This window comes from Dryas octopetala, chromosome 9, assembly GCF_963921425.1.
Source record: "Dryas octopetala chromosome 9, drDryOcto1.1, whole genome shotgun sequence".
NCBI classification, from domain to species: Eukaryota; Viridiplantae; Streptophyta; class Magnoliopsida; order Rosales; family Rosaceae; genus Dryas; species Dryas octopetala.
Genome location: NC_141374.1, coordinates 9419921 through 9432647, shown reverse-complemented (window position 1 = coordinate 9432647; position 12727 = coordinate 9419921). Strand labels below are relative to the sequence as shown.

The window sequence follows — 12727 nt, the reverse complement described above, 5'->3', positions numbered from 1 at the left end:
TAGCTAGCCTTAATTTGCAGGTTTCATCATGTTTGCAAACAAATATATATATATATAGAGGAGTGCTCTAAAGCTAACCAGTTAGCCAGTTAATACGAAGCTAACCATGCTTTTGGGCCCACCATATCACTAATCTCATAATCCAAACCATCAATTATTTAGGCCATACTTCAATGATCATTATTGCAAAAAATTAACTAAATCGAAAATCATATAATCATATAATTGAGATTAAATAAATAGACGATCAATATTTTCGATAAAAGCATAGAAATAGTTGTTATTATAATCAAATGGCTAAATGACTTTCGATTTTAAAGATTTTTTACAGGAATGATCTTTGAAGTAGGGCCTAAAAAATAAATGGTTCGGATTTTGAAATCACATTGTGCAGTGGGCCCAACAGGGTGGTTAGTTTTGTATTATTTTACTAACTAGTTAGTTTTAGAGCATTCTTGTATATATATATATATATATATGCACATATAAATGATCACTTGCTCATCATAGAGCGGGGAATTTCCTGCTTGATCACCATAGAGCTGAGAATTTAATGATCGGGATCATCTATTTTTTAGGTCCATCTTTAAGGGTCGTCCATGTAAAAAATCAGCTAAATCTATAATTGTTTGGTCCTCTAAACTTTGCAAACAAATACAATTCGTCATATAAGGTTGAAATGATGTTGACAGTAATACACTGGCTAAACAATTTTCGATTTGGCTGATTTTTTACAAGGGTGATATTTGAATTATGCTCTAAAATATGGACGGTTTCGATTATTAAAATTCATTGCTGGGTGGTTAGGTGAGCGGGAAATTCCCTGCTATATGGTAAGTGAGTGATCGTTACTATATATATATATATATATTGTTGGCTTTCATTTTCTTCGAATGAATGGCTGCGCGCACTATGAATTGAGAGTAGTATCTCATATTGAGGAAGTAAAGTTTTACATAACTTAACGTAGGGTTTTGGTTGGATTGATTTTCATTTATTGTCAATTGGTTTTGAATTAAATGCTTCAATTTTTTTCATGGTAGTAGAACACATGCAATATATCCATGTGCTAAGCACAATAACCACACGTACTCTCACATTAGCCAAATTTATCCACATAAAATAAACCTATTAGTTATTGATTTTGGATTAAATGCTAAAAAAATTTGCACTTTAGAGGGTGTGTTTTTGGTGCAATGTTTAATGCTATAATTATTAATAAGAGGACACCAATCCAAAGTTATACCCTAGTGAAATTAAGTGTGAAACTAGGAGATCAGTGGTGCCTCCAAACTAGTAAAAGGTAACTATATCTAAAGAGCAATTGTTAGTCCTTTTAGCTTTTTTGCTCCTCCTTACCTAATTTAACCATATGGAGACCTTTTGACTAGACATTACTACCTGGTGCTAAAGCTCTTTTCAAATATCAATCTCCTCCATTTTCATACACTTGTGTGCAATGGTTCATCCTTAAAGTAGATTTCTTATTTTAGCATCTAATTAACATGTTACAATGAAATGACTATTTTATTCTATCGAATAATTATGAAAACAAGCAAGCCTATTATTGAGAAACTTCATGGAAATAACTTACTTTAATGAGATACGGAGATACCTACAACGTCTATCTTTGTTTTGAAAAGTTAACAATTTAATTTAACTTTAGATTTAAAAAAAAAAAAAAAAAAACTAAATTACCCTCATGTAAATATGTACACTCAACCATAATTTGGCTCTAAGCTCTTATATGCATTCGTTCAACCAACTCTAGTCTCGACCTTGACTTTTAATATTTTGGTCATTTCACAATTCAAAAAAGTTAAAATTGTAAGGGCCCGTCTGTTATGGATGTTATGAGAAGTCTTGATCCGTTTATTGAAGCGAGAATTGGAAACTATAGAGGAATTACAAAGTATATATTTTGAGAGATGGGTAGAGAGAGAAAGAAATAGAGGAATATAAGAGAGATGAAGAGAGATGGGTGAGGTGGGCAGCGGCGGGGGGTAGGGCTGCCGCCGGAGGTGGGTCTGGTTAGGTGGGGAAGAGGTGCAGATCACATGTTTTTTCATTTTTTTAATTTGTATCCGTATTTTCTATATTTTCTAAATTCATTGAAAATATCATTTAATCGTTTTCTAAATTTACACTGTATACTAGAAATTATATTTTGTGTTTTTCAAAAACTGTTTTCTCAAAATGGCAACCAAACGCATTTTTGTCATTTTTTGAATTTGTAAAATGTAAAGCCATTTTATAAAACATTACCAAACGCACCCTAATCGAACTGCTCGCAGTTACGGGACTAGCTCCCCGCAACTATAGTGACTCTTGCTTATGAGCTTCCAAATCCTTACTTATAGGGATTTTTTTTACCAATTCCTATTAAAAAACACGGGAAAACAAGCTTTTTTTGACTACTCAATCGATTAGCATCAACTAAGAGAAGAGGATTTCTCCCGCTCGCTTAACTTTTCAAAATAAGAGTGTATGCACCTCATTAAAATTGTCATTTTTATTAAGTTTTTCTAATTATTCTCTCTAAACCCTACTCAAACGTCTATATTTATTTCAAAACTCTATTGTTTAAGAAAATCATTATTTTTTTTTTTGGCCAACTTAAGAAAATTCGTTATTAGTATTCTTCTTTTCCATGCATAAGAGTGTGCGGAGTATCTATCGATAAAATCTTTTCTTTATTTTCTATATAAGACCTTAAGAAGTAATTGTTTTCCAATATAAATGAAAAAGGTAATTTTTTGGCAAGCTCAAAAATGATAGTGTCTATGTTGGTGGATATATAAATTAGTTTATATTTTTTTTCTAGTCAATCATGCAGTCAAATAGTCAAAAAACAAAAAACAAAAAACAAAAAAGCAGATTAAAGTGAATAGTCCATCCAATGGTTGGATTCATTGGTTCAACTGTTTAAGACTTGAGAAGTTGCTTGACATCCTTGTACATGTGCGGACCAGCAGTTCCAAGCTGGACAAGACTTAGGTTACTATTTTCACCTGGACCAGAAGCCCTCTGATTTAAGGAACAAGAAAACAAGTAAGAGCCATAAAGGGCAACAACACCTTTTCCCAAAATGGCAACTAAGTCCCCACTTTTCCAGCCTGAGTTACCGAGGGTAACTCAGTAAACCGATTTAACACATCGCCGCCATTTTTGGCAAAGACTACAACGACAATCTGCACAGGCCCACGCACTCAAGGTACACGTAAAAACACGCAACACACCCAGAGCTGGACAGTGAGTTTGAATGAGTTTTGATCGCAGCGTGTTTGTACGCGCTACAAGGAGCGTTGGGACTCGGTATCGGGTTTTGGTCTGAAAGTTCACTTTTAATCTGAACCACTCATTTTGATGATGTCGTTTTCATCCATAAAATCTCGGTTTTTTTTTTTCTTGGGCTTCCTCTCAATGAAGTCATTGTCTCATTTTGTAGCGGACTGCGCACGCGGTTCCCAAAACCATATAAGCAAAGGTGATATGAGGTTCTACACTTCTACCCAAAAAAAAAAAAAAGGTGATATGAAGTTAATTTACGTTACTAACCTTCCACCTCAACGCCGTCGTTTCACTTCATTAATGTTATATGTATTTCATCAAGCTTTTTTTGGCCGCGATATGTGTTTTATGACTTTATCAAGCAAATAGAATAATTTATGCAGCTAAAAATTTCAATTAAAAAGTTCAAATACTTTTATCAAGCTGATTTTGAATAATTCAATGCTTCTGCCCCCCTTTGTCACATCATTTGACGGTAATTTACAAAAAAAATAGACGAAGCGTGGGTAATGTGAAAATGTTTGTGAACTCAAAAATCTAAAAGTAAAGTTTGCAAACTCAAGTAAAACTTGTAATAAAATTCACCGATTGTTACTATAATTAACTCTTATCTAAATTTTAGGTCTATTTTACGGACAAAAACCAAACAAAAAATCTAATTGGCATTTCAGGCCAAAACAAGTAAAAGCTCTAGTTCATTTTCATCATGGGCGAATCCAGGTTTTCTAAGTAGACTGGGCTAAACTTAGCTTACCAAATATTTTTGTCATAAAATAAAAGTTACACATAATTAGGGGGGACGTAATGAGCCTTACCCATCAAAATGCATATCTAAACATAAAAAACTACACACAAAAAAGATAGCATAACAACAATTAATTAAACATGCAATGCAAATATTATAGAAAGACTATCTAAGTTGGGCCATACATTTCTTCACCAAGTAAAAATATCAATTATCGATACTATTAGAAAATTCTCGTTCAATATGGATGATCATATAATTAGCAAGAAACTTATCTTCTATCTTGTTTTGAAGTCGATTTTTAATAAACTTCATAGATGAAAATGCTCGTTCTGTCGTTAATGTAAAAACATGAAGATTCAACACCAGACAAATCAATCTAATAATCAAGTGGTAGTCTTTTGCCAACCGTGTTTCCACTATAATTGACATAATGTAGTAATGGAATCAAATATTTTGAATTTTTCTATTTTGACCCTTTTGCTTTTTGGGGATTGGGGGAATTGGAAAGGGAGAAGTAAACAAATTTTTTATGAAACTTTATTAATTCTTTGTTTAATGTTCAGCAGAAAAAAAAAAAAATTTATTTTTTGGTTAATCTTTCCACATCTCACGTGACTACAGGTCTACAAGACTACAATGATGGTTAATGCACAACAAACATAAAAAATAGGTATCTGGACTTTTTTTTTTTTGTCTGAAAATAGGTACTAGGCTTAAAAAAAAAAAAAATCACCTGGGCTGCAGCCCAGGCAGCCCATAACGTAGATTCGCCCATGATTTTCATGATAAGAACGACTTAGAGATCGATGATGAGAACGCATAGAAAGATGTGATGAACGAACGGTTGTGAATTTAAAGGATGTACGAAGATGACATACGATATTCTGGGTATGTCCATATGAAGCTTTAATGTCAATGATTTGGGTTTGGAACTTTTGTGGGTTCGCTATGGTTCCTCTTTTGAGAAAGATTGGGGCTCTATCTCCTTCCCTAAAGCCCTCTGTTCAACAAATTTGAGAAATGATAATTTATTATTCAATTCTTGTCAACATTACTAATGAATTCCAGTCTTATATATAATTTATTAGATGATTTATGTAAGTGAAAATTTGGAGTTTTGAAAATTGAGAAGATGAAGGTGAAAGGATTGGTGATTTGTATTAACTTTTACAAAATAAAAAATAAAAAATCTTTCCTTTATTTTCGATGGCAGATCCAACAAATGTTCAAAGTCCTTCTGAAGGACACCTTGCTCAAAAAAGTCCAACTTGGATGAAAAGTTGATAACAGTAAATTTCAAATTTTTTAGGATCCATTGAACACCCAAATGGCTTGCTTGGCATTACAAGGAAAATGGATCTTTGATACACTAAAGATCATTGATGACAAAATAATGAATTTTGGTTCAAATATATGTTCTTGTTTGAGAATGGATATCTATGACAAATCTTTTTCTTTTTTCTTTATTTTTGGGCAAATGACAAGAGCTTTTTTGTGCTTCCATCGATTTCTATGAATTGTGTAGTAGCAAGAAGCCCATCTGATTTCCAGAAAAGACGAGGGAGCAATTGAAGTTTGCGATTTCGGGAGTGATTGGAGCCTTGGAGGAGAGAGAATGGAAAGTCCAATGCTTCAATTAAAAAGTTAAATTAATTCATAAGAAAACCATTTTGAAAAATTAATTAAGTTAGAGGTTAATGGTTGGGTTAGAGGAAAAAGTCATAATTGCCCCTGCATGAATGTGGCAAGTGCAAACTTTAACAGTTCTAAAAACGGATTTTGACAAATGTACTAAAATTGCTAACAGATTTAACCACAAAGAACAAATCTGTTTTTAAGTCAAAATACAAGGACCAAAAACGTATTTTTCCTTTATTACAACTACATCTTTTCATGGGCTTACAAATATCCCACGGACACGGACCCTACCTTATGGGTCGCACTTTTTTACATGCTTGGGGTGGGACTAGGGGTATAAATTTTTCTTTGCACCAATATCACAACATGATATATTGATGTAATAATTTGAATCTAACAAACAAATTATGTTAAATGTACAATTATTATTACGTCACGTAATTTAATAATTACATATGATAATTTTTCTAATTTTATAGGTCCCGCCATTCTTATGTGCATGAGATAGGACATACCACTATACATTTATGAGACAAAGAGATTCTTGTATGAGATGTATTATGAGGCATCTCTTGAGATAATGTTATATTTAAGAATTAGGTCATGTTTAGAGTCTATAATTAAATTGAATAGGCTAACTCAACAAAATCAAGGTACATTATAAAAACCAATTTCTAAATTTAGTCGAAGTTGAAGGAAAGAATGGATAAATCATATAGAAAAACTTATCTTTTCCAATCCCCACAAATTGGTGGAATATAAATCCCTTATAACTAATTAATCTTCTTTCTTAACTTGTGTAAAATTTGTTAATTAATCTCAACTTGTTCCTTCAATACATTAAATCTAATGAGTTAAGTATCCAATCATATCCTAAGCACTAACGAGACCATTGTATTTTGACTGCAGTATTTTATAATTTTTCCTTGATGTGTTCAAGGAAAAAGGGTAAGCAAAAATTTAAAAGAAATGTGCTTTTAATTGGGGCAACCCCATGGCCTATGCAATTTTAGTAAGTGAAACATAGTAATGGCAATTTCAGTATGGTACTAAATTTTAATGGATATACTATATTCAATGGAAATGACAAGTTTTACTCTTCATACTGTACTTTCCTTAATCCATTATCCATATGCTAATTTAAAAAATTAAATTTTAAGTAAATTACTCTAAAATTTATTTTATAGTCCTTAATATAAACAAATCCACTTAAAAAGTTGCAATAATAAATAGGTTCACTTTGTATAAATAAAATTCACATTATGTTTTTTACGTATTTTTGGTACCGAGAAATCGGTACCCTGTTGAGCACTTAGTGGTTTTTTTTTTTTTTTTTTTTTTTTTTTTTTTTTTTTGTGAAAACTAAGCAAATAGCTCTTGTCGCATAGTGACAATTGTTGAGCGCTCGATAAACAGTACCGAGCACTCGATGACTTCTGTGTTGCGCGTTTCTCATTAAATTGGACCGGGCTTAGATTTTCTATAATAAGTTGGCTGAATTATCAGCCTAATTTCTGAATTAGACTTTAAAAAATAATCCTTAATTTTTTTTGAGACAACAAATTAAATTATCTACTTGGACTAGTTACTGGCTTTTGAAGTTATAACTTTTTAATTATAGGTTTTGAAATTTAGAATAAGCAACCTAAAACAAACCTTTCCAGAAAAAGATGAAAATAAATGTGAAATACTTTTTTTTTTTTTTTAACTAAATGAGTTGATGTAAATAAGTAATTACACAAATTATAATCGATGTTCTAAAATCATGAATATTAATTGATAAATATTTACTTTCTTAAGTTTTGCACAATCAATAACAAAAAGAAAAAACTTGGAACATGGCAATATGGATAAAAAACATATAACAAATGAAAATGATAAAAAAATACTAAGGTGGAAAATAGTCAGAAGTTGGATAACTTGGATGTTGACGTGTATATGTAGCCAATGTTCTAATATTAGATTCTTAAATGTCTTCAAGTTTATATTAAAAGTTAATCTTTTGGAGACTCTTAAATCTAAAAACCTATTACTATTACAATGACTCTTTAAATTTTATTTAAAAGAACAAAAGTAATGAAAACGTTGTCTACACATGAAAAAAAACTAAATAATCACTTTTAATCATAAAAAGATATATTATTCATTGGTGCACTGAGTTGTTGCATATAATGACCTACACAACTCCAATGTGGCTGAACAAATTAAATTCCGACTTACTCTTACCGAACAGGTTGGAGATCGATACTCTTATTAGCATCAATTATAGCTCAATTTGTTTGGTTTTTTTTTTTTTTTTTTCGATCTGGTCTCATCCTCTTCCAATTTATACATTTTGGCCGGACTCAACCTCTTCATTTATATATTTTGGCCTAACTCATTCACTTCATTTTAAGTGGTTTTGAAAATTTGAAGTCAAACACGATCTTCATTGGTTCAACCTCATCAATTGTTCATTGGTGTACTAAGTTACTTTATCGGATGAAGAGCATAACTGCAACAAAATAAAACTTCAACGAGCTCTTATCGAACATGTTGGAGATATCGTTGGCTTAACTTAGCATCAATCAAAACTCAATTTTTTTTGTTTTTTCCTGTTGAGTCTCAGAATTTTTTTTTATTTTTTTTCATTTTGTCGAATCTCAGCTTTTTTTTTTTTTTTCCATGTCTAGCTCATCCTTCATTTTTTTTACCGGACTTAGCAACTTCAAGTTAATTAATTTTGTAAAATAAAAATTAAATAGTGACCTCTAAAGAAAAGTGGCATAATTTAGTTTGAGTTCATTAGAAGATTAAATCGTCTCAAACTATTTAACTTTGGGAAAAGTCAATATTGATAAATTTGTAGAACTATACAATTCGACCTAAAATTGAAACACAATGTGAATATCAACAGATTGAATTGGGTTTTTGATTTCCTCTACAAAAGGAGAAAAAGGTTTGAAGTATAAAAATTTTTCATGAAATAAAAGTAATTGAAGAGTAAATTAAAAGTATTTAGGTTTATATGAAACTTCCTTAAAATACTCTAGAGTATTTCTAATTTCTATAGCTGAACCAAACAAAGTAAGATTAAATTGGATTGAAGTTTTACACAGATATTGGTTAACCAATAGAAACATATTGGTTTCTAATTTTGGAGATCAAATCTAAGTATCTAACATGTCATAATCATAAAAATAATTAATGTAAATTGGAGCATGGTTGGATTGAAATTTTCTCTGTTTTTTTTGTGTGTTGCGATCTGGTTGTTGGATTGAAATTTGAACATGAATAGTTGTACCTGTAGCAAAAAAGGAACATGAATAGTTGTACTTGTACTGTATCTATGGCAAGGCAAGACAGGATCTGACATGGCCTATAATGTAATTTAGTAAGTGGGTGCCCCTACTATCAAAAAGCAGAGCGCCCATTTACCTTTTATAATAAGGTAAAGACAATACCGTGACCACTATGCGGAGGTGACAGAAACCCAGCAAGCAATATAAGAGAGAGAAAATAAGGGTGAGAGAGAGAGAGGGAGAGGTATATGGGTTCATAAGAAAAAAAGAAATGAAAATGGAAAAAACAATTATAGAGAGAGAAAGAGATAGGGACTAGAGAGAGAGGGTGGTGAAGAGGGAGAGCACACTTTATTACCTTTTTTATGATACACGCATCCATGGCAGAACAGGGAAGGGTACAGAGTACTCTCTGCTGCCACACAAGGGTAGAAGAAGAGATTAGAAGAAACAAGAAGAGCACCTTCACCAACACCAACAATTACTAGGCCTAGAGACTAGCTGAGAGAAGATAGAAGAGGTATGGGGTTGAAATGGAGCGGTGGCAAATACCAAGATTATGAGATGGAAGGAGAGCTGAGAAGAAAGACAAAGAGCTCGGTTTGGTAATTAATGGTGGGATACAAAAGAAAGGAACTGCTTTTTTGTTTGTTTTCGAAATGGGTTTGTTTTATTTGAGCTGAGAAACCATTCATTCATGGCATGCAAGGAGTTTATGGTGGTGGGTGTGAATTTGAACAAAAAGAGAGAGCTTGCGCTGTGCAAATCTAAGAACAACAACAACAACCCACTTCTTGAGCAAACCCCATTGCTATTGCTCTTCTTCTGGTTCTTCTTCGCCTGAGAACAAATCTTCATCTTCAGCTTCAGCTTTAGCTTGGTTTGATCTTTGGAAAGGTTTGAGCTTTTTGTGTTTTTTTGGGTATTTATGAGAGGGATGCCCTTTCACTTTCAGCAGGGGAAGGGGGTCTTAGAAATCGCGAGTTTTCCTTCAATTTTCGACGAAAACAAGTACTGGAGCAAAAAGGAGGAAGAAGAGGAAGACGAGCTTTTTAACAACAACAACAACAACCACAGCTTCGTGAGCAACGAACCCACCTCTGTTCTTCATATGAGAAGAAGCCCGAGCCCACCCACTTCGGCATCGACTCTCTCTTCGTCTTTCAACGGCGGTGGCGGCGGTGGCGGAGGCGACAACAACAACGCCACGCGTCTGCCGGAGACGCCGCCGGTGGGACCCACAACAAGCGAACACCAACGCAAAGACGAGTGGGCCTGCGAGCTCCAGTCCCTTCCCAGCGGCGGCTTAGAGGCTGTGACTACTGGATCGGGCGGCGGCGCCGAAAGATGTGGTGGGCAGCTGGGGATGGAGGATTGGGAGACCATGCTGTCGGAGACGGCAGCGTCGCCGGGCCAAGACCACTCGCTCCTGCGCTGGATCGCGGGGGACGTGGACGACGCGTCGTTCGGGCTCAAACAGCTTTTGCAGAGTGGGAACATTAACAACAACAACCCTCTTGAGTTTGACGGCAATGCCGGCCTCGGAATCGTCGATCAGGGTCCGGGTTTCGACCACATCGGAGGAAGCAGCGTTTCGGGCACTAGCATTAGTCCCAATTTGGGTTTTACTGCTTCTGGTGGATTCACAAACAACACCAATAATGGCATTAATGGAAGGGTTGGTAATTTTGTGCCTGCAGGCTCTTCTGGGGTACTGAATTACAAGGTTGCTGCTAATGTTGGATTGATGAACAATATCAATTGCAACATTCAAAACCCCATTTTCGCTAATTCGGGTTTTCCGGGTTCTTTGCCTCATGGGGTGGTTTACCAGCAGCAGCAACAGTTTGATGAGAAGCCTCAGATTTTGAACCCCCAGATGTTGATGATGAACCAGCAGCAAGCTCATCAGCTCCCTCAAAATCCAAACTTTTTTCTGCCACTAGCTTATGCCCAGCAAGAACAGCATCTGCTGCAGCAGTCCCAGCCCAAGCGCCACAACTCCGGCGGCGGTGGTGTAGACCCAAGCTCTCAGATCCAAAAGGTTCAGTTTTCGGATCCCGGGCAGGAGTTTTTGCTGCGAAAACATCATCATCAGCAGCAGCAGCAGCATTTTGGGTTTCCTCAAGGTATGCAGTTTCTTCCTCAGCAGCATCACATTCAGCAGAAGGCAGTGATGGTGCCGAAGCAGAAGGTGGTGGTGGGACATGGCGAAGAAATGGCTCACCAGCAGCAGCAGCAGAACCACAACCAGCACCACCAGCAACTACAGAATGCTTTGCTCGACCAGCTCTATAAGGCCGCAGAGTTGGTAGGTTCTGGGAACTTCTCACACGCGCAAGGGATATTGGCGCGGCTCAATCACCAGCTCTCCCCTGTTGGAAAGCCCCTTCAGAGGGCTGCTTTCTATTTCAAGGAGGCTTTACAACTCCTCCTCCTCATGAACAACCCGGCCTCCTCTCCACCCCCAAGAACCCCAACCCCATTTGATGTCATCTTCAAAATGGGAGCTTACAAAGTGTTCTCTGAAGTCTCCCCACTCATTCAGTTTGTCAATTTCACCTGCAACCAGGCCCTCCTTGAGGCCCTCGCCGACCATGATCACATTCACATTGTTGATTTTGATATTGGGTTTGGTGCTCATTGGGCTTCCTTTATGCAGGAGCTTCCTGTGAGGAATAGGGCTGCCCCTTCACTCAAAATCACTGCCTTTGCCTCTCCTTCTACTCATCATCCCGTGGAGCTCGGGCTTATGCGTGATAATTTAACACAATTTGCTAATGAGATTGGTATAAGTTTTGAGCTTGAAGTGGTTAACTTTGATTCCTTGGACCAAACCTCCTACTCCCTGCCCATTTTTCGAGCAACTGATAATGAGGCAGTTGCTGTGAATTTCCCTATTTGGTCTTGTTCGAATCAACCCGCTGCTTTGCCCAATCTCCTTCGCTTTGTGAAGCAGCTCTCTCCCAAAATTATGGTGTCCTTGGACAGAGGGTGTGACAGAAGTGACCTCCCATTCCCACAACACATTCTGCAGGCCCTCCAGTCCTACGTAAATCTCTTGGAATCTCTGGATGCGGTTAATGTGACTTCGGATGCTGTCAACAAAATTGAGAAGTTCCTCCTTCAGCCTAAGATTGAGAGCACTGTTCTGGGGCGTCTCCGAGCCCCGGACAAAATGCCCCTTTGGAAAACACTCTTTGCCTCGGCCGGTTACACCCCTTTATCCTTCAGTAATTTCACTGAAACTCAGGCAGAATGTGTGGTGAAGAGGACTCCAGCTCGGGGATTTCATGTGGAGAAGCGTCAAGAGTCACTTGTGCTATGCTGGCAGCGTCGAGAGCTAATCTCAGCTTCAGCTTGGAGGTGCTGAGGAGTAGCATTTTGACAAGCAGGGAGGTTGGTTTTTTGCAACTCACAATTTATTGCAGAGGTTCCAGGTTACTCTACCCTGATAATATGTCAATAAATATTGAACTATGTCCTTGGCACCTCTGTTATGGTTTAATCCTTGTGAATTGTCATGTTTGTGAGTCTCCTTTGCTTATTAATTGTCTATCTAGTCTAGACAGACTAGTATCCTCAGTAGAACAAATTATCTAACAGGCAAGTCTAGAGTCTTATTTCTTTTGAACATGGTTATTGCTACTATGTACTTTGATGATTTAATAGGGAAGCTGCATTTTCTTCTGGTTAAGATGGTGATAGTATGCTGTATACTTGACAACAAATGAACAAGAAATGGAAAAAGAACTTACCGGATTTTAAA

At 35.9% G+C, this 12727-nt stretch overlaps 1 protein-coding gene across 1 annotated transcript; it reads left to right on the top strand.

Moving 5' to 3' along the window:
* Positions 1–9200: 9200 nt before the first annotated feature.
* On the top strand, positions 9201–12727 carry LOC147273801 (uncharacterized). Its single transcript, XM_086227491.1, has one exon. The coding sequence runs from the start codon at positions 9887–9889 to the stop codon at positions 12329–12331; it is 2445 nt and encodes an 814-aa protein (XP_086083617.1). The 5' UTR covers positions 9201–9886; the 3' UTR covers positions 12332–12727.

What these genes read in the sequence shown, in the direction of transcription:
- LOC147273801 (XM_086227491.1), top strand. Translation starts at nt 9,887, where the DNA reads ATGAGAGGGATGCCCTTTCACTTTCAGCAGGGGAAGGGGGTCTTAGAA.